This window comes from Bombus fervidus, chromosome 3, assembly GCF_041682495.2.
Source record: "Bombus fervidus isolate BK054 chromosome 3, iyBomFerv1, whole genome shotgun sequence".
Classification (NCBI taxonomy): domain Eukaryota; kingdom Metazoa; phylum Arthropoda; class Insecta; order Hymenoptera; family Apidae; genus Bombus; species Bombus fervidus.
Genome location: NC_091519.1, coordinates 9,464,234 through 9,490,641, shown reverse-complemented (window position 1 = coordinate 9,490,641; position 26,408 = coordinate 9,464,234). Strand labels below are relative to the sequence as shown.

Sequence of the window (26,408 nt, the reverse complement as noted above, 5' to 3'; positions counted from 1 at the left end):
AAAGCTATCTAGTTATGTAAACTGTCAAAATTGTAAACTGTCGCAATTAATTTGCGTGTATTATAATTGAGGAGATTTCTTATTCGCCATAAGACGAAATGGTAAATTGACCAAATTACATTCAAGGTCTTAGCTATAATTTTTTAATATTAGCTTTAAGCTTTCTTTTTTATTATACCTTTAAATTGATAATTATAAAGAAGCTCGTAAAGAACTTATAAAGAACTTCTTGGAAAACTTTGTTTGCTATTTTATATTTACAAAATAATTGAAATTTAAAATAATTTAACTGTTTGGCTAGAAGATACCTACAAACTCTTTTATTAGAAAGCTCTTCAATTACGCTGCAATTTGATTCTTCATTTTACCAAAATACCATTTTTATCTGAATTGCACAGAGTATGTTAATACAAATATTAAATAATAAACATTGGAGTAAAAAAACAAGCTAAATTATTATAGAATAATCCATTTCGATAATCTTTACAATCGATGATATAAATAATTATTGATTAAGAAGCCAATGGTTTTTACTTTTCTGGCTCTAATTTTAGTTCGTACATCTACTATTCTGTTCACCACATAAATTATACAAGTGTAAGTTTCCTCAGTCGATACTAATTATTGACATTTCTTATCGGATTAGGAATGACCCGAATATGTACATATTCCAGGTACTCTACCGAAAATATCGCTCAAAATAAATTTCTCGATCTATCGAAATTTCATACTTGATAAATTCTCATCCGGTTAATTTTATCGCGTTCATGTGATCTGAAAGACCGCAGACTCGATTAGCCACTTCACATTCAGATAAAAGTTACAAGTATCTAGAAAAAAACGCAATACGAGACCGAGTAGAGAAAACGAAACAACAATAAAAAAAAGATATATTGTTATTATTAAACCGTTATCGTAATATGTTATTAAAAAAATCAAAGAAAATACATTCGAAAGAAAAAATTATCTGGCTGTTCTCTTGGTAATCATTCGTATTATTCTTCGAGTTATTCATTACAATTTATCAAAAGGGCAAGATGAATCATATGCGGCTCCACATTACATTTATTAATCTCTCAACTTCATTACATAAATTCATTATTTTTCATTCATTGCATCAATTTTATATTCATATTCATATTCATATTTATGTTCACATTCATATTCATGTTCATATTCATATTCATATTGAAAATAGTTGAGAGACAAATAAATTCATGAAACCATAAAACATAACAGTTGGCTGACGAAAGTAGCTGAAATTTTTAATAAATTTTTTATAAGATGAAAAAGAAGCCGGCCAGTGGATACGTTCGATCAATCGATTCCTATATATGGTAAAATTTGAAAGAAATCTGAATCAATTATCTATATTATACATATGAATAAGCCTCGTGGTTCAGCGAGATTTTCTTTGAAAGTATATTATTTTTCTAGACTGTAGGACTTCAACCTATCGGCAATTAACATAGTAGAACACCGTGTAAATGAAAATTTCAAGGAACGATAGAGATAGCGGACAGTCAATTAAAGAGGTAGATAACTTTAATGATTTTGCTTCCCTTGATTTTCATTTTTTTACGCAATCAAGGAAAGAATCACCAGTAAGTATACGTCGCTAGATTTCTCTCTTGAACTTGGGTGTTATCAGTTTCCATTGTTGAACGATAACAAAGTCATTACTTGCTTTTTTTCAAGGAAATATGTATTCACTTTTTATGCCATCTTTATACAACAGTATGATTAGCAGAAATCAACTAATCGGAAAGTTTGCAGATATCAACTATAATCAGCTGTGTTATATGAATCATGCATCGCTAAAATTATCCATAACGAGTGTTCTTCCTTTTCTCATAGTAATCACTTTACAAACATAAAGATTTCGTCCAAACAGTGGCTACAGAAATACTGGTTATTATCAAACTGCAGCTTTTTACAGAGATTCATATTTTTAAAAATATAACTGAAAAAGTACAGTACAAATTGACAAAAAATTGTATTACCCATCAACTACTATTACGCAAAGCACTACGTTATTTCATATTTTATATATTTTCTTATATTAAACACGTTCTACGCAATTTTGCACCTTCAAATTTTCTATTAATATTTATCATTGTATTTATTATGTTCAAGTTAATTAGATTCAGGTACATGAAATTTCGTACTATGTATTTGTTAGTATCTTTAAATATAATTAGAAAAATTTGATATTACGAAAGCGAAGCGTAAAGCCTGATAACGTGAACGCGATTGAAATTAATAAATAATATAATCCTTCGAATTTTATTTTTAGAAGAAGAGAGTACATTTTGTATTATACAATATTAATTGATACTATCGATACAATTTTAAGAGACGTTTTATCTTAATCTATTATTGGAGATTATTGTGCTTAACAATTGATATGATCTATTATTCCCTTCTTCGCCTCCTGGTTTCATGTATATTTTATATAATTAATCGCAACTTAATCCGTGTTTATTTACTCATTAGGGACTAAACAGTGAAAAAATATGTAAAAGGTCGGGTAATGGGAGGAAAATATCTTACACGTTGCTTTATAGAGGTGAAATGTTACATGAACATAACATTTTGTCTGAGGAAATTAATCTAATAAATCACTACCATATTATTCGATACATATGCAAATAGTGGTAAAAAAATGCAACTGTGTAGCTCTCGCAGTAGTCGCACACTTCTCATGAACATTATCACTTGTGTTAAACGAAACATTTCAAAATTTTATTGGCACTGTAACGATGCCCAAGTATTATGATTATTAATAACTATTATTTGATAGAATTTTTAACTTTTGTAATTCCTTTCTTCGAGTTTTTTGTAAACGTATATAGAAGTTGCAAGATGTATACATTTTGCAGACACAAAAATATTTGAACAGGCAGTCATTCATTTTAATAGTTATTATAATATGCTTAAGATTTTCTACTAATTACTACTAATTATTCTACTAATTATTCATAATACTAAGTTTTCACTAAATATAAGTTTACAGTAAATACCTTGCAACTTCTGCGTATGCATGTATATTTTCAAATTGGATTTGAGTTTTGCCGATATAGTCATATCAGTCGTGTCTCATCACAGCGTTAATACAATTTCAGAATGTTTTATATAATGCACATGACACGCACATGAAAATTTTCCATGGTAAATGTACGAATACCTTTGCGAGCCAATTTGTATGTATACGTATGGATGTATATTTGATCTCTATATCTTTCCAATATCTTCGGATATAGATAATATCATAGCATATACTGAAGTTATACATCGGTTGTATATACCTATGTATCATGACAAAGTACTTTCTATTTTTAACCTCATCTAATGTCTCACTGATAAACCACACCCGCGGAAATGGACATTCGATAACAGCCTACTATTAATGGCTTCTCTTCAGCTTAACGAACTATTTGCTTTAATGATCGACGATAATGCAACATATTGACATTTGCAGTTATAAATGGATTTTAATATACCGCATGATCTTTGATTTTCTATCGAAATTACTTCGAAGCGTTGCTCCGTAGAAAGGAAAACTTCAAGAATTCATTAAACGTTACATTAAACGAAATCGGGTAATCCGAAAATCCTCAAAAACACAGAGGAATCTGTTTTCAGCCGAATCTTGACGTCATCGTTTGCCGAAGTATGTGAGAAAGCGCGATTTTCGTGCATATTCTCTTGAAGTCATAGATGACGCATTTATCCCAAGTTAATATTGACACATTTTTTAGGTCGATTTGTACTGCAATTTTTATCTTGTACTACGAAATAAGAAGTTAAAATCTTCTACTTGTTCACATGATTATTTCAAATACATTTTTTCGGCGTCATGAGTTAATATTTATCCAATCCATAATCAAACTGCCAGTTATAATGGAAAATTTATAATTTGCATCGAACGATAAGAAACGGTCACCTGCCTGAGCTGCAAAGATTTTCTTAATTACATTCTGTTATTTTATCCTTTTGGATTGTTTTATTAATCTTGTGCATTATTTGTACAAGCTAAACCAATCTTTTTCCGGTTTGCGTCAGCCACAGTTTATACAATAAGTAATGAAAGAACACATACAAAATGTTCCCAAATAGAACCGTTATCAGTATGGGAAATATTTATGGTAAACTATGTTTCATCTGATTATGCATTACACCTGTAGGAGAAAAGAGAAAAATAAATCAAAATTTCCTACAGCTGCTTAAGACAAGAAACTCACAATCAGTTACCAATTCGAAATTCGTTAATTGGATAAAATACATGCATATATATACATATATTAAAAGGATCGGAAAACGTATTTACGTAATACTTCTCATCGTTTAGGATTGCATCGGAAAACCACGTATTACTCATTTTATGAGACTGAACGATAAATTTGATAAGATTTTAGAATAACATGTTTATAAAATATAAATACTTCGGTTATCAATATTTCTAAAGTTAGATGAAAGAATTTAAATGTAAAGAAATGACTAAGAAATGTTTGAGTGACAAATAGATGATAATCCTGCTTCTTAATGACCATCGTGGTTACTTTAAGACTTTCACGTAGGTCCTCCATTCCTTGAGCAATAAATATTGCAGAACTTGTAAAATGAAATAAAAACTAGGTACTTCTAAGAACGTGTCTGCAATAGAAAGATAGTAAATGTAATATATATATCAGAGGATTCGATAATAAATCACAGCAACAGAGGCGTAATTAAATTTACAAAGATAATGCGATAAAAATCATAATAAATACCTTGTAGAACATGGGGTGCTTAGTTTTGATAAATTACCAGATTATCGTTGATATATTATCGGACCAATTTTTCAATCGTATTAAAAATAACTAAAGTATTAAATACGTTTAAATATCAAGAAAACATCGTATTTTTTCTTTTTCTTTTTCTTCTTGCGAAATGATATAATTGCAGTAAATTTTACTTTATCAGTAAACACTTGTTGATAATGATTTTCGTGCATTGTTTACCTTGTATTATCTAGTTGTATTGTAAAGTAGCACAGCCTAAATATTTGCTTTGTATCATATTACATGTGCGTCTGAAATAGCAAATAATTTGCATTAGGCTACGTTTAAATATTCTTACTATAATAGTGATATTAGTATTATTATTTTTGTATAATTTCTTTGTAATTACCGCGAGCGCAACGTATACACAAAGTAAAATATCGAACAAATAAAGAAAAATATCGAATCAAATATAACAAATTTCCGTGTATATTGCGATTGTTGAAAAACATGATAATGTAGTAAAAACAGTTAATTAAATGGGACTGTATCTTAAATTACAAACGAATGATTCTTTAAAAGATGTTTGATTCATTGATCCATACGAATTATATATTCTTAGTACTCTAATTCGTTCAAAGTCAGATGTAAACTCCATCTATATACATGTACTCTCTTTTTATATACGTTTATAACTCCCACAAACATCATTGCATGTATAAAAATATATTTGAAGGCACAGCTTTTTAAAATAGTCTACTTAAAGTGATTCAATATTTGGAAGGAATTTATAAATTTTTATTCATGTATCTTGCGGATCAGATGACGTATAAAAAAAAAGATGAGGATCTAATTTGGAAGACGGGATCACAAAAGTCACATTCCACAAGGTAATTCTCTTAATCAGTTTCTTTTTCTTAATAACGAAAATTTGCTCGCTTTATAGACACTTGAACGTTGAAACCCTATCACCACGTAGCGGCGAAAAAGTGAAACTAATCACTATTGCTGTCTGTATCTAACACCAGTATATATATCTATCTTTGTCGCACACTATTGCGTTCCTTGTCTACAGAAGAGGCATATGCTACCATCTATTTGATACAAAAGTAACAGCACCTGAATAGAAGGACTGGATAGGAACAGTAAGGATAGATGACAGCACATAACTTGTACGTAGATAAAGATCGCAATATTGTGCGACAAGGACAGATATACGTACTTGAGTTAGACAAGAATTGCGATAATGTGCGACAAAGACTGCAATAGGGATTAGTTCCACCTTTCCACGGCTAAAAGGCGATAGTATTTCAATATTCATACAAATTTTCATTAGTAACAAAAACAAAGAGGATTAATTTGTGAACTTTTATGATTTCGTCTTCCGAATTAGATAAAACAACAAATTTTATTGAACATTTTGCTAATCTTAAATTGAATACTCATGTAAACGCTCTTTTATGATTTGGAAATAATTGATAGTGTGCCATCTTATAACATTACCAATATAAAGATTGGTAAAGAAAACGGGATTTGGTTCTGTGGTGAATCTTTTTCATGTTCTGGAGGATATTTTTCTGTAAAATTTTGATGCTGAACGATGGATTCCATTCCCAGAACGCATGAAGGTTCGTTTATCATAAATTAAATTCTGGTATTTAGGATTGGAATTATATTTTATTTTAAATTATTATCTGCGACTCTATTCATTTATGTAATTTAATTACCGAATATTTACAAATCCTTATCTAAATTCCTTTGATTAGATTCAGTAATAAGAAACAACACAAGCAAATTTGATATTTAAGCATTCATTTGCTAATAGTTAATCTTAGTTATTCTAGCTTTGCATTGTGTTACATTCTTAGTAAATTTAATATAATTTGTATTTATATTGATCTGTATAGATATTGAAGCACAAATACGAGAAATACAGTCAAAGAAAAAAGAGATTCAAAATGCATCTACTGAAAAGGACCAAGTAGGGTTAGGAAAGACTGGTTTTTATGATCAAGATATTTACGATGGAAGTAATAATAAATATGAAGGCTATGTTACATCTATTGCAGCCAATGATGAGATTGAGGTAATTTCATTTTTTACCATAATGGTTGTTTTTTATTGTAACATAATAATAAGTTATGAATTGTATTATTTTTTTTTAAGGATGAGGACTATGAACCAACAACTTTTAGTACTAATAAAAGACCAGGCTATACTGCACCAGCAGCATTACTCAACGATGTTGCACAGGTATAATATTTTGAAAACAATATTATTCTCATTATTATTAATGTTGCTAATGGTATTAATAATTTTAATTTAATAATGTTTAATTTTTTTATGCTCCAGAGTGAAAAGGATTACGATCCTTTTGCGGATAGACGACGACCCACCATAGCTGACAGAGAAGATGAATATAGGCAAAAGAGACGAAGAATGATTATATCGCCTGAGCGTGTCGATCCTTTTGCAGAAGGTTGGTATTTTTTTCTTCTTAAGTTAAGCAATTTGAAAACAAAACAGGTAATTAGATATTAAGTGTGTTTATATATTATTATTCTTGTTGATATTTTGGAGCAATATAATGAGTAAAAAAATAATAATTATATACTAAATAATAATGAAGATTAATTAATTAATAGAGTTAAATATAATTTTTCTTTTTTAAGACTAAGATCACTTAGTGTATATAACTGCTAATTATATTGCAACAAAATATGTGCACAATAAAGCTTCTATCACTGCAGTTTATAAAAAAATTAAGGTCATTTTAAATATATTTCTATATCTGGAAAGAAGTCAACTTGAATTTTAATGTAGCAAAAATGAAATTTAATTTAATAGATATTATTATTTTGTTCCAAATTATTAAATAGTCAAGTTGACTTTTTTTTAAATCATTTAATGGTACTACAAACTTGATTATAAAGTATCACAAGTTTCAATAACTGAATGACCATACTACCAATGTCTGTTTTTTATCATTTTTATCTTTATTAGAAAGTAATATAATGTAAAAGATGAACTTAAACTTATATACAATTATGTTGTTTAATTTTCCAAATAATTAGTAACATAACTTAACATGTTTTAAATAATTTATAAGCAAATATATGAAAATTTTATTTTCATTTATTCGTAATATGATTTAATTCGTTTATTATACATATCATCCCAGACATAAAGTAATTGAATGTTTCACAAAATTTTATATTAGATAGATAGACATGTATATAGATGTTCAAAGAAGACATTAAATATAAATATATTACAACAAAAGTTATTTTCAATATTAACAAATATTAGTATATTTATCTAGTCTGTTTTAATGAATACACATCGAGCAATATGTTTCTGTTGCTATAGTATTACTAATTATAATAACTGAGATAGAAGTTGTTTCAGGTATCAAAAATATTATGTTTTATATTGTTTTTATATAAGTTTATAAAAGGCACAAATAAAACTATACTTTTAGTATATATAGTCAGCTAATTATAATCAGATCTAAATTAGTGAAGTTACAGATTATATGTTGCTTACACAGTTATTTCCTAAAATATTTGGGTTCAGAATATTTATCTCGGTTATTATAACAGTTAACAGATTTAAAAATTTTTCATGCTTAGATTGTGGAAGGGTTAAGAAATAAATAAGACAGACTGGCTTGAGTGAAAAGAGTGAATGTGATTCTTTCAAATAAATACTAATGTTTACATTTTTTTCCAATCTTAGTGACGGTCTGCACATTTGGAATCATCTGCTTACCGAGGATACTATGTCGAAGGTTAAGCGAGATTGAATTGTCACAGAGCATTACAGTCACGTCGTATAAATGATACAATGAGACTTTTTTTTATATTCAATTATAATTTAATATGTTTTCATGAGTTTCCTTTTTCACATACTTTTTATTTACTGTTTTGATTGCTTACACGTATAACACATATGGGTCGATAAATTCTCATTGTATCACACATTTCTCGTGAGAACATAAATATTGAAACATAGTATGAGTGGTTGGTGTGCAAATATTATTAATAACAAGAATGAGTTGATTTTTAGATGGCTAAAGTATTTTTCGATGTGGAAGACATGAGCAGGACAGTGCTCCCTATGGCACCAAATTTTCACGTACGTATGCTATATGCCATCTGCTGTTGCAACTCTCTCAAACCCGTTGCGTAATTAACGCGATAGTTTATTTACGATTTGTTGTTACATTTACTTCTGTAAAACATTTTTATTGTCACTTAATTTGATGATATATGCAACGTGGAAATGGGAGTCAATTCAGTAGTTTACTTAGAATATACTAAAATATTCTAGGGGCATTTTAACAATAAATATCATTATAATATCGCTAGGTATGTTCAGAAGTTTTTGAAAATTTAAGCATTCATTGAACAAATAACTAATGGTTACGCTCTGCGTGACTTTTGGTTCCTGATTACAGGTGGTAAGACGCCAGACATCGGTTCTAGGACATATACCGTGATTATGCGGGAACAGTTATTGAAAGGAGAAGAAACTGAGGTATATGATCAGCAATTTTAACACGATCATCTTTTTCATTAATGTTTAAGTAAAAAATATTTAAGATATTTAAGATATTCACATAATATTTGTATGTACAGTTAAGAAAAAAATTAGCAGAAAAAGCCAAAGAGGGAACATTAAAAGCAAATGGTGAACCTAAACCTGCACCTAAGAAAAGAGGTCGTTGGGACCAAACAGATGATGCTCCAACACCTAAAAAACCATCTGGTACAACTGCAACACCAACATCATGGGACAATGCAGATGTAAGTAAATAGATACTTCTGAAACTAATTTTAACATGTGGGAAATAATAAAAATTATTACCTTTTAAAATGTTATTAGGTAACACCTGCTGCAATTAGGTGGGATGAAACGCCTGGTCATGGTAAAGGTGGAGAAACTCCTGGTGCAACACCAGGCGTAAGTACAAGAATGTGGGATGCTACTCCAGGACATGCAACGCCTGGTGCAGCTACTCCTGGTAGAGAAACTCCTTCTCATGAAAAAACTGTTTCAAGTCGTAGAAATCGTTGGGATGAGACGCCAAAAACTGAACGCGGTAAATATAAAGTATACTTTATTAAGAAGATAGATAACAAATCAGGAATAAATAGTTAAATAATAAGTTTGTTTTATATATTAGAAACACCTGGTCATAGCAGTGGTTGGGCAGAGACTCCAAGAACAGATCGAGTTGCAGGAGATTTAATTCAGGAGACACCAACACCTTCTGCTAGCAAACGTCGAAGTCGATGGGATGAAACACCTTCGAATCAGACACCTGGGTCTATGACGCCACAAACACCAGCAACTCCTCTTACTACACCACATCAAACTTCAATTTTAACACCTAGTGGTGTAACACCAACGGGACCTAAAGCTATGGGATTAGCAACTCCAACACCAGGACATTTAATGTCAATGACACCAGAACAGCTTCAAGCATATCGTTGGGAACGAGAAATCGATGAGAGAAATAGACCACTCTCAGACGATGAACTGGATGCCCTGTTCCCACCTGGATATAAAGTTTTGCAACCACCTGCGGGTAAATCATGCAAAATAATGATTTTTAAAATTATGATTGAGAAATATTTAATTATATCTTTTATAATATAGGATATATTCCAATTCGCACACCTGCAAGGAAGCTCACTGCTACACCGACGCCTATTGCGGGCACACCACAAGGATTTTTCATTCAAACTGAAGATAAAACTGCGAAATTCGTAGACAATCAACCAAAAGGAAATTTGCCTTTTATGAAACCAGAAGACGCACAATATTTTGATAAGTTATTGGTCGATGTTGATGAAGAAACACTTAGTCCTGAAGAACAGAAAGAAAGAAAGATAATGAAGCTACTATTAAAAATTAAAAATGGCACACCACCAATGAGGAAAGCTGCTCTGAGACAAATTACAGATAAAGCAAGAGAATTTGGTGCGGGTCCTTTATTTAATCAGATACTCCCTCTTCTTATGTCTCCTACACTTGAAGATCAAGAACGTCATCTTCTTGTGAAAGTTATTGATCGTATTCTTTATAAACTGGATGATTTGGTTAGACCCTACGTACATAAGGTAAGTTTATACGCTGTATATAATATTTTAACAATTTTCTCTTAACGTTGATAAATGTAAAAATATGATTTATTTTTAGATTTTGGTCGTTATTGAACCTTTACTTATTGATGAAGATTACTATGCTCGTGTCGAAGGTAGAGAAATTATCTCTAATTTGGCTAAAGCAGCTGGTTTAGCAACAATGATCTCTACTATGAGACCAGATATTGATAATATTGATGAATACGTTCGTAACACGACAGCCAGAGCATTCGCTGTGGTTGCATCAGCTCTAGGAATTCCTTCTTTGCTTCCATTTCTTAAAGCCGTGTGTCGCAGCAAAAAGTCATGGCAAGCTCGTCACACGGGTATAAAAATTGTACAACAGATTGCTATTCTTATGGGATGTGCTATATTACCACATTTGAAGAGTTTGGTTGAAATTATAGAACATGGTAATGTAAAACTACTTTTTAGGGTTATTAAATAAAATTTCAAAAGATAATCAGAGGTCACTGATTAATTGATAGGTCTCGTTGATGAGCAACAGAAAGTTCGTACTATCACTGCTTTAGCAATTGCTGCATTGGCAGAAGCAGCCACACCATATGGTATTGAGAGCTTTGACTCTGTTCTAAAACCGCTTTGGAAAGGTATTCGTACACATAGAGGAAAAGGTCTTGCTGCATTCTTAAAGGCTATTGGTTATTTAATTCCTCTTATGGACGCCGAATATGCCAATTATTATACTCGTGAGGTGATGTTAATTCTTATTCGTGAATTTCAATCTCCTGATGAAGAAATGAAAAAGATTGTTCTGAAAGTAAGTACCTTAAGTTATAATAAGTTATAACATGTTAAATACATTACAATTACATTACAATATAATGTAGGTAGTGAAACAATGTTGTGGAACAGATGGTGTAGAAGCACAATACATTAAAGATGAAATCCTCCCACATTTCTTCAAGCATTTTTGGAACCATCGAATGGCTTTAGATCGTAGAAATTACAGACAAGTATATATTACATAATATTAATAAGCATACTTACAATAATTACAGAAAGCATAAATTTTATAAATCTTAATTTTATAGCTTGTTGACACAACTGTAGAAATCGCAAATAAAGTTGGTGCATCAGAAATTATAAATCGTGTGGTAGATGATTTAAAAGATGAAAACGAACAGTATAGGAAGATGGTTATGGAAACCATTGAAAAAATAATGGGAAATTTGGGAGCCGCGGATGTTGATTCTCGTTTGGAAGAACAACTCATTGACGGTATTTTATATGCTTTCCAGGAACAAACAACTGAGGTTTGTAATATTTATAATCTTTATAAACAATTTCAAGTTTTACATATATTATAAAGAATTTATTATATTTGTTATATTTAACAGGATGTTGTAATGTTGAATGGTTTTGGAACTATTGTGAATACATTAGGAAAAAGAGTGAAAGCGTACCTCCCACAAATTTGTGGAACAATTTTGTGGAGATTGAACAATAAATCTGCAAAAGTAAGACAACAAGCTGCCGACTTGATATCACGAATTGCCGTTGTCATGAAAACTTGTCAAGAGGTAAATTCATATTCCATACAGGCATAAATTTTATTAAAATTTTATAAACCTAAATTTTGGTAGTATAAAATCATACTTATTTGTTTATAGGAAAAACTAATGGGTCATTTAGGTGTCGTTCTTTATGAATATTTAGGAGAAGAATACCCTGAGGTATTAGGAAGCATTTTGGGCGCATTGAAAGCTATTGTAAATGTCATAGGGATGACAAAAATGACACCACCTATTAAAGACTTACTACCACGTCTTACTCCTATTCTGAAGAACAGGCATGAAAAGGTCTGCATTATTTATACAAATATATTTACGTATACATTAAAAAATCTTAAAAAATATAAATTATTTATACCCGAACTTTTCTGTTTAGGTACAAGAAAATTGTATTGATCTCGTAGGTAGAATCGCAGACAGAGGACCCGAGTATGTATCCGCCAGAGAATGGATGAGAATATGCTTTGAACTTTTAGAATTGCTCAAAGCTCACAAAAAAGCGATTCGAAGAGCTACAGTAAATACATTTGGTTATATTGCCAAAGCAATAGGGTAAGTATAAACTAAACATAGAGGATTTATAATATATTACGTTTTAACATCATTTTAAACTTTTTATCTTTTTCTGTGCAGACCTCACGATGTATTAGCAACCCTCTTGAATAACTTAAAGGTACAGGAACGTCAAAATCGTGTATGCACTACAGTAGCTATAGCTATTGTAGCTGAAACCTGTAGTCCATTTACGGTACTTCCTGCTTTGATGAATGAGTATAGAGTACCGGAACTGAACGTACAAAATGGTGTATTAAAGTCCTTATCCTTTTTGTTTGAATATATCGGAGAAATGGGAAAAGATTACATTTATGCTGTTAGCCCACTATTAGAAGATGCACTCATGGACAGGTAAAAAGAGTATTTATACAAAATCTTAATGTTTTAAATTAGAAATAATTATATAATAATCCAGATTAATATAACGTTATACAGAGATTTAGTGCACAGGCAAACTGCATGTGCTGCTATTAAACACATGGCACTGGGTGTTTACGGATTTGGTTGTGAAGATGCATTGATACATTTATTGAATCACGTATGGCCCAATGTTTTTGAAACTTCACCTCACTTGGTGCAAGCATTTATGGACGCTGTAGATGGTTTGCGTGTTGCTCTTGGGCCAATTAAAATACTACAATACACTTTGCAGGTAAATCATTCAACACATTGTATTCAAGATATTAATATAATAGATATTTTCATAATGTTTTTACAGGGATTATTCCATCCGGCACGAAAAGTACGAGATGTATATTGGAAAATTTATAATTCTCTTTATATAGGTGGACAAGATGCTCTTGTAGCTGGTTATCCTCGAATTATGAATGATCCAAAGAATCAGTATATTAGATACGAATTGGACTATGTTTTGTAATGATTTTAAAGTATATGTAAGAGATGTTGTATCATACATTTATATAATCTCCGTAGAAATTAGCATCCTTCGCTTATTATTGTTTATAAACCAGCTAAAATAATTGTATGTTCTTAAATGTGACGCAAAAGATATAGACAACAGTATTTATTTCTTGAACTTAAACAAATTATATATAAATTCTTCTAAATTAAAAATTGATTCTGATTATAAATTTGCATAAAAAGAGATATTTGTCAGTCCGTATATAAATAAAATATTTCGTATTCTAAACGATATTGAATTTATTTCGAAGCATTATATCGCTTCAATATTTATTTAGTCGTTCCCTGAAATTTTATTATATTGTAGAAAAAGAGAAATATGATTATTTTAATTTTATGTAAGATATATTTTCTTCATTTACAATGTTAGGAAAGTTCATATAATTGTATATTTACATAAAAATAAAACAAAATGAACTGTATTCTTCATGAAAACAATATCATAATGAAAACACTAACTTGATTTTTTTTCAATATTTTATTTTTAAACTTAATTTGTTAAACTACTAAATGAGACTAGTGGCAATTTATCTTTAAATATTTATTTATAATTTTTAAGACAGTTTAATATTTTATAGTATATATTGTGTAAAACATTCACATACTGAACTTATGTATTTATATTACAATTTTTAAATATCATTAGAGAATACAGTCGTGTTTGTTTTACATAATATCTGCTTCTTATCTATGAAACATTTATCATAATATTTTTTGTATAAAAATTGCGTGTGAAATGTCTGTACCTCCAAATAGATTTTTTTAAATTGGCATGAAGCATATATGTGTACATATACATACACATACATCACTGTATTCATGATATTTCTCAACTATTTATGAATTCAATACAATTCCTTTAAGTTCGGTTCTGACAAAGGTGCAATATATATTTTATGCATATTATTATTGTATATACTTTCAAATTGGAAATCAAGCAAAATTTAAAAGCTAAGCTCTTAATATCGTTAACATAGTTAAATTATATATAAAGGCCATCTTTTTATCAAATAGCACTTTTAATAACGTATACATATATCCGTAAATTAGTATAATAAGAATGAATATATCATTTATAAATGTGACAAAGTAAGTAAAACTAGACTTTCTTCTACAATATTTCATTATAAAAAAATAATTGATTATGAGAAACACATAATACACATTAAAAAGTATATACCGTTTATAAAATTAAGATAATAATCTTCGTTTTAATGAATTTTAAACAATTCTTTTCAACGAATATTGTTATTTCAAAACAGTTTTTGACAAAGCGTTTAAAGTTTTGTATTTATTAAAACATAACCATAAACACAATAGAAGACTAATATAAGAAGAACAACCAACTAAAACAGTATAACAAATTAAAACTTAATACGAATTACTATTATATCAATTATTTCGTAATAACATCTTGTATAAATCATTTGTTAAACAGAACTTTGGTATAAGAAGTACATGGAACTATTAACTGATGTAACAGAAGCTGTTTCTGTCATGAAAACGCTAAGAGGAGCTGATTATAGAATCACACTGATACAACATGTACACTTTATAAAAATTTCAGGCTAAGTACTTATTCATATGCATGAATTTGTAAAAAGCAATATATAAATGTGACAAGTAACCCCTTGTTAGTTTTCTTTTTCTTTTTTGTATCATCTCAAGTTTGTACGAATTTTACGATACATTAAACGGATGCTTCCAATTTTAATTTGTATATAATACGAGACACTCTTTACAAAAAACTAACTGCAATCAAGTTTGTTAATAAAACTTATTAACATAAGATGCAATTTCTTAACTTATGAAAATTACATGTGATTCTATAAAACATGACTTCGCAATTTATAGGATACCTCTCCATAATTGTTTAAAATATTAATTAAGAGCATAATATCATTAAGTATTAAGTATTTATCTCTACTTATGCTGTAAAAAGTAAATAAGTAACGAAATATACGTACATGATTATTGTAAAAAATATTTATAGAGAAAAAATCAATAAATATCTCAAGCACGTGTAACTGTAACATACAATTTTTGATGAAAACTAAATATATCTCACTTGCATTCTTTTGGACTAAGAACGTTTCATTTCACACATACTACATGGAAATATATTCTCCATTTATCTCTCGTTGTAGTGTGATAAAATTTACAATAGAATATCATATTTCATATTCTTAATAACTTTGGTAAATGACCATAGAATGTGAAGGCTGTCTCTTTCAGTCACTTCTACAATTAATAAGATTTTTATTACGCTAAGGAATTTTTAAAATATATGGAAGTCAGTTTCAACTACTTTCATTATTAAATATATATAATAAATTCTTTTTTGAAAATCAGCATACGTAATTTAATATCGCGGATACAGAAAATAGCACTGTAGTATTATAGTGGAACATTTCTCTTTTTTTTTTCAAATCCTGTTGCATCTTATGTTCGTTAGGAAAAATTCTGTCTCAACTGTTAAAATTGTAATCTATAAAAAAATACATCGAAGATTATGTATGTTTGATTTTGCACGTTTGTATATACGACGTAAACGAAGATAGTCAAAAAACATGTTTCTCACTTGATATCATATATACGTTTAAGAAGTTTTTAATAAATGTTGAAATATCGTTATGAAATTCAAAAGGAAACGCATGTGATTAGAGTGATATGATCGAAAAAAAATTTCAATCAAAAGGGTGCAACGATTGCCGATGCTTCACCTCTACTTGTCGGCAACGAAGCACATTCGTGCCATTTATTTGAATGAGGATCGTAACATTCAACTGTCGAAATTGTAATTTGCGTCCGAAAAAAATTGATTTCCTGACACTGTTCACCTCCTATAACATAAAGCCTATTATCGGCTGCCGCAATTGCAGGGTATGATCTACCCATATTCATAGGCGCAACGGTACTCCATTTGTTCTAGAATAAGAATAATATTATAATAAAGATTTAAATAGCAACATTATAATATATAAAAAAAATTAATCACCTTTTCAAAGGAATATCGTTCAACGGCCGTTAAAACTTCTTGATTTTTATTAGTACCACCGACAACGTAAATATACCCATCAAGAATAGTAATTCCCATTTGTGAACGCGCAGTAAGCATTGGAGCTAAATGAGTCCATTCTCTTGTTACTGGATTGTAACTCATTAAATCTTGACTATGCCTGTTACTATGCGTACAACCACCGACTACATACATTAATCCTAAATATGTTAAAATATAAAATCATATTCTATATCTTAATTCAAAAACAAAAGATTCTTTCTATAATTAAATTCATTCACCTTCATAAGCAACTACTCCCATACTGAATCTCGGTTTAGGAAGTTGCCCATCAAGTGTCCAAGAATTAGTTATTGGATCATATATCTCTATCGACCCACCAATATCTTCACCCACCCAGCCACCAAATGCATATAAGCTATTATCCAAGGCACAAAGTCCAAATTCACACCTAGGTTCTTCCATACAGGCAATCGAAGTCCATACATTATCGCGTGGGTCGTAACATTCACAATTAGCAATAATACATGATTCAAGTTCTCCACCAACAACGTAAACTTTACCATCTAATAATGCGACTCCTGGTAATATTCGTCCTATTCCAATAGGTGTTACCTTACTCCATTCACTATAAAAGATATTATCATTTAATGATTTAACATGTAATATTTTATTGTTTAATGATTTAACATGTATTACTTTTAATCTGCAAATTAATATTAATTAGTATGTATGGATGGAAATGTACCCGGTAAATATATCATATTTTTCGATTGTTTCATAAGTACTTTCAGCAGCTCTACCCCAACTACCTGCTGAATGTTCACGCCGTAATCCGCCAATCACTAAAATGTTTTTCTTAGCACAAAGTCTAGGTTGTGCATGAAGAGGCACAAGACATCCTTTATTTGATACTAAATCCTTTTGTATAGATCTTAACGCAACGATAAGACTCGCGTCTTTACATTCCAAGATAACTCGTTCCAATCTCGCTAATGAACACAGCCGTAAACGTATATGACTTAATATCTCAAATACGTAACATCTCCTTGCTGGTATATCATGAACAATCCAATTATATGCTGCTTGGAAGACCTAGTAGCATATCAAAAGATCATAATGTAAATAATATTTACTATTATTTAAACTATTAAGTTTACATTTTCAAGAGTATATACAGGATGTTTCGGAACGGGTAGTACAAGCGGATATGGATGGATTCCTTATGAGAAACAAATCGAAAATATAGAATAATAATATTTTGTTTGAGACTTAGTTTCTGAGAAAATTAAATTTGAAAATACTTTGCGTGCGTGAAACACTTGCCACACTTAGATAGCTCCGTTCCTGTGCTTATGATCATGCAAAGATTAGCAATATCGTGCTTGATTTTGGTAGAATGGTGACTTGGCCTACAAGATCACTGGATCATCACTGGATCATCACTGGATCATCACTGGATCATCACTGGATTATCACTGGACCACACGGGCATTTGAACTACGGATTCTAAATTTATTGACATTAGTTTACGCTTCCGTGATTCGGAAAGTAACAGTTCTTTTATAGTAAAATAAACGACAATTTCAGTAATTTCTTCATTAATATAAGTCTTAATTCTGCTAAAATATAGTATTAATCAATATCCTTCATAATATGGTCAAAATACTAACATATAATGCAATCGATTAAGTCAAAAGTGTTACAAGTACCCGCATACACGAAAAATTTTAGAACTTAATTTTCTGGAAAACGAAGCCCCAAACAAAAAGTCATTTTTTTATATTTTCGATTTTTTGTAGAGAATCTCTACTCATGCCCACTTGTACTACCTGTTCAAAAACAGTCTATATAAGAGTACAAACCTGGAATTCAGTATCAATATGAATATAATCACTACTGAGAAAATGAACAAGATGTTCTTTTGGCAGATCCAAAAATTCTTCCTCTTGAGATACTTGAGGAAAATTGACTTGTATAAAGCGTAGGGCAGTTTCCAAAAGATCTAATCTGTTATGAGCTTCTGCAAATCTATTTAATATGAATATTTTAGGAAATAGTCTTTTACAATAATCAAGGTATATCTGACAAACCTACAATTTAAAGAATGTATATTTTGCTTAGTCTTGCTCATCTCACCTATAAATCCCAAGGGCATTTGAATAATGCAGTTGCTGTTTCAAGTAAGTAATGCAACCAAATACTACTTCATCTAATTCTAGCATATCAGCAGCTGCAAATAATTCTTGAACATTGTCCTGGGTAATATCAACATTCCCAGAGTAAATAAAATCCACCAAGAGAGAAAGTATATTAGCTGATATTGAATGAATTTCTACTAATTCCTGTTGTTCTTCCACCAAGCCACCAGTGAACATAGCATTAAAATAAGCACTTCCTGCTGCCAAAACCGATCTGTGTGCTCTAATAATGCTTCCACCAGCGACCAGGCCTACATCACTAAACTGATTTTTTAGTCTTTGGGTATTTAAATTCCTTAAAACTTTCGGAGCATATTCCCCCACAGCATAAACGGTATTGGAAACATCAGAAGTTTGTTTTACTGGTTGTGTTGCAAAACCCATATTATTACAGTTATGGCCATTCTTTATTGGTGGCACTGCACCATCCGCCATGAAACTATCAAGTTGTCCTTTATCTGCAGTTCCTAATAAAACAATTATCTCCTTTGTGTGATCATAATTTTTATTTGAATACTTCATAAAAATAATTCTTCCAAATTTTATATAATTTTACAATGTACATTTTGGATTCACAATTAATTTATTATAAAATAGGGAATTGTTAGTTTTTAAATATTATTAAAAATTTAAGTCATCTAGAATCTAATATAAGGAAAATAAAAAATATGACACATAATGGTAACTAGATTTTAATCGAATAGGTTCATTTATTACATTTACGTACTAATTATATTACTTCAGGAAATGCAGTGACTTAAACAATTCAATTAATTAAAAAATAATATATAGTATATACTTACGGCATATACGCGAAAGCACCTTATAGACGCTTTGAAACGATTTTGTATTATTTTTCCCTTTTAAACGCATCACTACAACCACATTTTCACGTACTTTTATTGCTTGATACCGCTCTTTATTTGGTTCATCCCTTTCTTGATTCCACCAATTATTCACTAATTCGGTAATAAGAAATCTGACATATGTCAAATAACCTATTTAATGTATGAAAGTAGCTACAAAAGAATCACTAATAAGAACGGTATATAACACGTTTACGAAACAATTTACGAACATCAACAAAGATAACATGAGCTTGAACTTCTTCTAAACATAAGACTACACATGTATACTCTACTTGTAACTGAATAAGAACACCGACTTTTTCCTTATTTCTATATATCAAAATTAAAGCTTCTTATTCACTCATTCTAGTCGTTCGATTTTGGTAATTCAATTATAAGTTCATTGCCTTTCAGTTATACCAACAATATAATAAGAGTTATCCTATAAACATAATTGACATATATATATTTAATTTGTTATTTTATTTAATCTTTGTTCTCACACAGATATAATTTTACATATGTATGTTCAATAAATAAATACTTTAATGTTTTTCAGATCAGCTAATTCAATATTTGTAGTGGTACGAATGATATTTTACTTATAGCTCCATTCATTATGAACAGGAAATATAAATCATCTTGTTCTACTCAAAATTGGGTTTCATGTATTATAGCTTTAAAATACGACATTTATAAATTCTTGTTTCCATTTTTCATATATACATATATTGCTTAAAAAAATATTAATTTAGTTTCATAAGTGATTTAACATGTCGACTATGTCAAGGAGAACGAAAACCCCATCGAAATTAAAGGTAACACTAGTTTCGTACCACATTTTTAATGAATAGGAATACAAAAATTTCCTAACCTTATTTTTATTTACAGACCATTGGTAATCACGACGAATTTTTAAATCGTATATCGAAATCACTTTACTATTCGAAATTACCAGTGACTGAATGCCTCAGTTTACCTGTTACTGGTTAGTATCAGTAATTTTAAAAATATTTATTGGCATGTTCGCTCTACTTAAATTACATTAATTAAATTGTATAATTTCTAATTAGTTTAATATAATAGTTTTAAAAAGTTATTTAAGTAAAAAATAATGTATTATTTTCTTATAAGCTATATATTATTATATTTTAGCTATTTGACATATATCTATAAATTGTTGTAACATAAGCAAAACTTTTACATTTTAATAATATTACACAAACGATTAAATATCTTTCATCATTAATGATTATGTAATTAAACTTTATTCTTAGAATTGGCAGCAGAGTTGTTTACTGAAGTAAAAGGTGGTTATACACTTGAAAGATTAGATGTGGAAGAAGCTAGCAGAATATCTAGAAATGCATGTGTTTCGCCATGTTCCCTTGTTTTAGCATTACTGTACTTGGAAAGATTGAAAGATTGTAATCCAGAATATCTTCAACAAGTGGCACCTTCTGAGCTCTTCCTTGTTTCTTTGGTATTATATTTGCCTCAAATAAGATTAAATTAACTATTGAGGATTATTATAAAATATATTGTTTTTTATTCTACAGATGGTGGCTAGTAAATTTTTAAACGACGAAGGAGAAGATGATGAAGTTTTCAATACTGAGTGGGCACTATCAGGTGATCTGACTATATTACAAATAAATCAGCTAGAAAAAGACTTTCTCAAAGCTATTGTAAGTAAATTAAATATACTACTGAATTTATGATGTATGTTATTAATAAGAAATCTTACCAATTATACAGGATTGGACTGTTTTTGTTCATAATCAAGAATTTTGGGAAAGACTACAGAAATTAGAGAAAGATGTAGCTTACAGAGAAGCACAGAAAAGAGGCTGGTTTTCATATACAGAATTAACTTGTCTAATGAATTCAACACAATTAATAGCAATAGCACAAGTTGTAGTAAATATATCAACCATTTGTTTGGCAACATATACTGCAGGAGTAATTACTCTTTTAGGCTCTGCCTTAGTTGCGAGCTACCTTCCAGGGACAGTACTTAGTCCAAGACAAATAAATAATTCTACAGATATGAAAACAGATTTTAATCCAGTAATGGATATAACCTCATTGCCAATTGAAATTGAAAGTATTTCATCAGAAGATATTTTAACTGATGATTTTATATATACGTCCTTAAGTTGCAATCAATCTCAAGAAAATTGTGAATATATTACAATAAACGAGGCTATTGATGCAAATTGGAAATGGTGGTTAAATTCTATGATGATATGGCTACCGGAATATTCAGGTCTAGAATCGACAAAAACATTGCGTACAGCAAATGATAAAACCGAATATGCAGACACGTCAGTGACAACAAAATTTTTATTCGACATCACTATGTCAGACGAACCTTTTATAAAATTTTGGAAACAAATATTGGGGATTGATTTGGAAATTCTTCTGCACGACTGGAGATATTACGCGAACTACGTTACAAAATTGACACTCGATCATCAGCACTGAACATCACATATCAAAATCTTAAAAATTTAACAGGATATATTGTCTATATTAGAAGAGTTTTCAAAAAAGGTATATATATATTTTTTTTACTAACCTGTAACTGACAAAAAAAATTTCTTTACTAACAAATCATTTTTTCAATAAAGAATATGAAATATGGAGGCATTATTTTTTTCTTAATTATGACAACCTTTAGGATATAAGCTCTACAAACAGATCTAAATAATAAAAAGAAAAATGATAATGTTAGAATATAAGACACAGGATAATCTATCTGTTACTACTGCTATTTATACAGTTTTGATAATACATTTACAATTACTTTATACATTATGTATACATTAAATACATTCATTGTACAGAAATTACACAATATTACATAAACGTTATGATTGTCATACATTAATGTTGCAAATAATTACGAAATTTGGTCTTGAGTATATCGTAAGTTGATAATTTTTTCTCTACTATTGTACGTCAATTTACTATAAAAAGTAAATATTGTAATAATAGTAAAAGTTTTTAAGCGTTTAATATTTATAATTTCAACCACCGTTATGAAAATAGGAAAAAATAGGAATAGGTGACATCCCGATAATGCAGCCAATTGTAACTCCGATAACACGTCCCTGGATTATTAAATATTATTTTCTTACTCGTTGTAAATTCTTAATTGAGACGTAATGTAAAAGTGAATGTATCATACCAAATTAGCAGCTGCTTTTGTTCTATGTAGATTTAACTGCATGGGAGTAAGTTTTGGTGCTTTAAAACCAACACTTTGAGCAAAACGTTCTACATAATGTACAGACCCAATTCCTATTATATCAGATATCGTATTTCCTAACGCGGCAGCTGCCATAGTCGATATTGGGAATTTTTTATTCAATATTATTTCAATTTGATCTCCCTGAAATGACAACATTACAAACTCGAACATACATAATATACATCCGTAATACATACAGCAACAATCATGATGAAGTTGTCAAGAAAGCCAAAGCCAATGAATGGAATTGCATTTGAAATTGCAACTGTAAGAACGTTATATATCATTATATAATATTAATTAAACATCTTTCACAATAACAAGTTCAAAAAATTATTATATTTTATTACATAGATTATTTTAGTAAATACTTAAAATTGAATTTATATGTTTCTTAAATATATTTTGTTGAATATTAATATTTAAGATTCATACCTAATACTAGATCTTTTGTAGTTGGTTCTGGAACAGTTTCAGCTGCAAGAGGAAAACGAAAAATGTAAATGTGTGTCTTTTTATAACACGATATAATAATAACTAATTAATGAGTAACTATGAAAAATATGATTCTTGTGTTACAACTGACAAAGGTTCATGCATTCATTTCTTTACATATACAAAACTGTTGTTTTACACATGTTTAATAACTTTATAAGTGATAGGGAAGTTATTAAAGTTAATATGAAATGATAACATTATATAATTTACATGGGGAATATTTATTATAGTTAATTACCTAACAACAAATAAAAGAAAATCTATAGGATAAGTAATTAATTAATTAAGTACACAAGATTCTGAAAACAAAATTTTATTCAAATAAAAGTACATTTTTTTTTTTATCTAAAAAGTACTTACATTAAAGTTTGCTACATATATACTAAATATACCTGTATTCTGTGTAAAATTAAGTTAAGTATTCTGTTTCAGAATATGTTCTACAATATGAAAAGAACATTTAGCATGCAAAAATATGAAACATTCCACATGAAAATTTAGTAGCAGTAGCAAAAATTAAATTGTAAAAATATTTTAACAAGACCTTTTTTTATATAATGAAAATTTCTAAAATTATTTACCTAAATGTTCAACTTATTTTTATACAGGTATCTGGCTGCATTCATTATGTTCATTGTTGAATTAATGGAGGAAACTCATAAAGTTCTTGTAAAAAATATACTTTTTTCAAAGTGTTCAACATCTTAAATCATAAATGTATCCAAGTTACTTAATGAAATTGTGAGAGTTATTATTTAAAAATAGCATATATTTGTTTAAAAAAATGTGAAATGTATAAGAAAATTTGTGTTCAGAAATGTTTCTTTATAATATTTGTAAATATTTATCATTATATATTGTTTAAAAAGAGTATATAATAAAAACATAATTTAAATAGTTTTAATTTCCTTTAAGCTACCATATAGCATTATGTATATTGTGTTATAAACAATAGTAAGTATGTACATGTAATGTAATATATTACCTAAGTGTGGCTCTGTAGTTGTCTTTTTAAAACATCCAGAAAGTTCAGTTAGAATAGAAGAAGTAAGTAAAAGAATTAAAACACAATTAAAACATAGTTGCATATGAAATACTAGTTTAGTGCATATTAAAATAAACTTACAAATTGATGTCCATGTAGAATGCAATGGAAAAATATTTTTTATACTGTTAAAGAATAATGAAAATTGCACTGAATCATAATATGATAATAATAAATATTATCACCTTTGAAATTCAGACCATTAATAAAAAAAAAAAGTTAAATCTTAGTAATATAGAATTCTATTATTGTAATTTACTTTAGTAGTGATGCAAAAGCTATTATATTTCATTTTAAAATTACAAATTGTTAATTATTGATCATTACAAAAATTAAATAATGTTCTTACTTACCATACTTGCGCATAAACCAATCGTCTGGTACAGGACAATAAGTGCCTGTAGGATCCATATCCCCTAATGATATTTTGCTAGGTCGTCCAAGTTTATTACACCATCGAAAAGCAGCTAATTGGTCTTAAAGGAATAAAAGAATAATTCTCATAAATGTTGTACAAGCAAAATTCATTCATACATTTCTCATCAGATTTATAAAAAATAATTCTATTTTAATAGTAAATAAACTGCAGATTTTTATGCATTTATGAAAAATCCAAAAATATAAAAGTGCATAAAATACACATCATATGTAGAAATATATAAAATACCCGAAATAGAATACTTCTATAATATTTCATTTGCAAAACACTTGTCTACCTACCTTCTTAATTATATTTATAGAAATATGAATTTACATAAATATCCGCAGTCTAATGATAATCTGTAGAAAAAATAATTACGTTGATATCCAGTTCTATCCTCTTCCGATTTACATTCTTTAAGAACTTTTAAAAACAGATCTCGTTCTTCCGAGGTAAGCTTAGAGGCTACTTCTTTGGCCTTTTCCTTCGTTAAGGATTCAGGAAAATTTATTTTGCTTCCCGCGCTATAACATGTCCTCGGTATACTCCACGTATCAACAAGAAACGAAAATAAAGAATGCTTTCCTAACAGAAAATTATCCACGCAACATAATTTTTGACGACTGTGATAAAATCGCGATATATTTCTACTAAAATACATAATTTCCCGCGGGATAAATACTGTTTGACTAGTTAAAGTTGCAAGCATCGTACACATCTTTACGAAAACGAATATTCCCTTCCTTTCACAATATTTTAAATCAAATTTACGTGATTACGAAGGCATGTATAGTACTAATATCTGAAATCAATAATTGTGTTTGTTTGCTAGTTATAAAGATACACTATACTATTAAACATTTAAAGATACGTACATGTACACATATCTTGAATTACATAGATACACTGGCAATGACTTAATCTGACGCCATTGTGAAGTCACGTATTTAATAATATCTTAAACATCAAAGAATGAAATCGAAAAAAACATCATCGATAAGTTTCAGTTATCTTAATCAGTTAATAATACTTTATTTTTGTTTTTCAAATATTTAATCTTTTAACTTTGTAACATCCATAGTAACATAAAAAAATTATTATATATAAAAAACAACGTAATAATTTTATAATTAGATATTAAATATTTGCGATATATATATAATATCATATACCAGATATGTATATTAGAATATA

At 29.1% G+C, this 26,408-nt stretch overlaps 4 protein-coding genes and 1 long non-coding RNA gene across 7 annotated transcripts; 2 read left to right on the top strand and 3 right to left on the bottom strand.

Annotated features, from left to right (window-relative positions):
- Positions 1 to 2,267: 2,267 nt before the first annotated feature.
- On the bottom strand, positions 2,268 to 5,760 carry LOC139998518 (uncharacterized). The gene is made up of 4 exons (XR_011803312.1): positions 5,173 to 5,760; positions 5,004 to 5,074; positions 4,773 to 4,924; positions 2,268 to 4,656 (listed from the first exon to the last, which is right to left on the bottom strand). It is a non-coding gene; the product is annotated as an uncharacterized lncRNA (long non-coding RNA).
- Positions 5,761 to 6,230: 470 nt separating this feature from the next.
- Positions 6,231 to 14,155, top strand: Sf3b1 (splicing factor 3B subunit 1). Of its 2 annotated transcripts, XM_071999956.1 has the most exons (19): positions 6,231 to 6,391; positions 6,671 to 6,849; positions 6,930 to 7,016; positions 7,116 to 7,242; positions 9,223 to 9,302; positions 9,404 to 9,571; positions 9,651 to 9,867; positions 9,952 to 10,356; positions 10,428 to 10,891; positions 10,971 to 11,328; positions 11,404 to 11,696; positions 11,767 to 11,892; positions 11,971 to 12,192; positions 12,277 to 12,459; positions 12,550 to 12,738; positions 12,827 to 13,002; positions 13,084 to 13,356; positions 13,441 to 13,657; positions 13,724 to 14,155. In XM_071999956.1, the coding sequence occupies exons 1-19, from the start codon at positions 6,364 to 6,366 to the stop codon at positions 13,880 to 13,882; spliced, it is 3,951 nt and encodes a 1,316-aa protein (XP_071856057.1). In that variant the 5' UTR covers positions 6,231 to 6,363; the 3' UTR covers positions 13,883 to 14,155. The 2 variants fall into 2 exon arrangements, with proteins under 2 accessions (XP_071856057.1, XP_071856058.1); XM_071999957.1 differs by lacking the exons at positions 6,231 to 6,391; positions 6,671 to 6,849; positions 6,930 to 7,016; positions 7,116 to 7,242 and adding an exon at positions 7,970 to 8,900.
- LOC139985496 (actin-binding protein IPP) lies at positions 13,382 to 20,391 on the bottom strand. Its single transcript, XM_071999964.1, has 7 exons — positions 19,950 to 20,391; positions 19,085 to 19,613; positions 18,811 to 18,976; positions 17,694 to 18,040; positions 17,227 to 17,573; positions 16,925 to 17,145; positions 13,382 to 16,854 (listed from the first exon to the last, which is right to left on the bottom strand). Exons 1-7 carry the CDS (start codon positions 20,017 to 20,019, stop codon positions 16,618 to 16,620), a joined length of 1,917 nt encoding a protein of 638 aa, XP_071856065.1. The 5' UTR covers positions 20,020 to 20,391; the 3' UTR covers positions 13,382 to 16,617.
- A 225-nt stretch (positions 20,392 to 20,616) lies between these two features.
- Positions 20,617 to 22,640, top strand: LOC139985498 (protein CNPPD1). Its single transcript, XM_071999966.1, has 5 exons — positions 20,617 to 20,812; positions 20,886 to 20,982; positions 21,272 to 21,477; positions 21,554 to 21,682; positions 21,753 to 22,640. The coding sequence occupies exons 1-5, from the start codon at positions 20,768 to 20,770 to the stop codon at positions 22,479 to 22,481; spliced, it is 1,206 nt and encodes a 401-aa protein (XP_071856067.1). The 5' UTR covers positions 20,617 to 20,767; the 3' UTR covers positions 22,482 to 22,640.
- A 107-nt stretch (positions 22,641 to 22,747) lies between these two features.
- Positions 22,748 to 26,220, bottom strand: LOC139985500 (uncharacterized). Of its 2 annotated transcripts, XM_071999969.1 has the most exons (8): positions 26,090 to 26,220; positions 25,593 to 26,016; positions 25,147 to 25,269; positions 24,734 to 24,745; positions 23,686 to 23,727; positions 23,448 to 23,515; positions 23,188 to 23,391; positions 22,748 to 23,110 (listed from the first exon to the last, which is right to left on the bottom strand). In XM_071999969.1, exons 2-8 carry the CDS (start codon positions 25,930 to 25,932, stop codon positions 23,027 to 23,029), a joined length of 873 nt encoding a protein of 290 aa, XP_071856070.1. In that variant the 5' UTR covers positions 25,933 to 26,016; positions 26,090 to 26,220; the 3' UTR covers positions 22,748 to 23,026. The 2 variants fall into 2 exon arrangements, with proteins under 2 accessions (XP_071856070.1, XP_071856071.1); XM_071999970.1 differs by lacking the exons at positions 24,734 to 24,745; positions 26,090 to 26,220 and having other exon boundaries at positions 25,593 to 26,071.
- Between the last annotated feature and the right edge of the window lie 188 nt (positions 26,221 to 26,408).

What these genes read in the sequence shown, in the direction of transcription:
- Sf3b1 (XM_071999956.1), top strand. Translation starts at nt 6,364, where the DNA reads ATGGATTCCATTCCCAGAACGCATGAAG. An exon ending in TGAAAGGAGAAGAAACTGAG is followed by an intron (nt 9,303 to 9,403) that starts GTATATGATCAG and finishes TTGTATGTACAG; the next exon opens with TTAAGAAAAAAATTAGCAGA. An exon ending in AGTTTTGCAACCACCTGCGG is followed by an intron (nt 10,357 to 10,427) that starts GTAAATCATGCA and finishes TTTATAATATAG; the next exon opens with GATATATTCCAATTCGCACA.
- LOC139985496 (XM_071999964.1), bottom strand. Translation starts at nt 20,019, where the DNA reads ATGCGTTTAAAAGGGAAAAATAATACAAAATCGTTTCAAAGCGTCTAT. An exon ending in GGTGCTTTCGCGTATATGCC is followed by an intron (nt 19,614 to 19,949) that starts GTAAGTATATAC and finishes TTGTTTTATTAG; the next exon opens with GAACTGCAGATAAAGGACAA. An exon ending in GGGAGTAGTTGCTTATGAAG is followed by an intron (nt 17,146 to 17,226) that starts GTGAATGAATTT and finishes TAACATATTTAG; the next exon opens with GATTAATGTATGTAGTCGGT.
- LOC139985498 (XM_071999966.1), top strand. Translation starts at nt 20,768, where the DNA reads ATGTCGACTATGTCAAGGAGAACGAAAACCCCATCGAAATTAAAG. An exon ending in AGCTCTTCCTTGTTTCTTTG is followed by an intron (nt 21,478 to 21,553) that starts GTATTATATTTG and finishes TTTATTCTACAG; the next exon opens with ATGGTGGCTAGTAAATTTTT. An exon ending in AAGACTTTCTCAAAGCTATT is followed by an intron (nt 21,683 to 21,752) that starts GTAAGTAAATTA and finishes CCAATTATACAG; the next exon opens with GATTGGACTGTTTTTGTTCA.
- LOC139985500 (XM_071999969.1), bottom strand. Translation starts at nt 25,932, where the DNA reads ATGTGTACGATGCTTGCAACTTTAACTAGTCAAACAGTATTTATCCCG. An exon ending in TACAAAAGATCTAGTATTAG is followed by an intron (nt 23,516 to 23,685) that starts GTATGAATCTTA and finishes ACGTTCTTACAG; the next exon opens with TTGCAATTTCAAATGCAATT. An exon ending in CAAAAGCAGCTGCTAATTTG is followed by an intron (nt 23,111 to 23,187) that starts GTATGATACATT and finishes TTAATAATCCAG; the next exon opens with GGACGTGTTATCGGAGTTAC.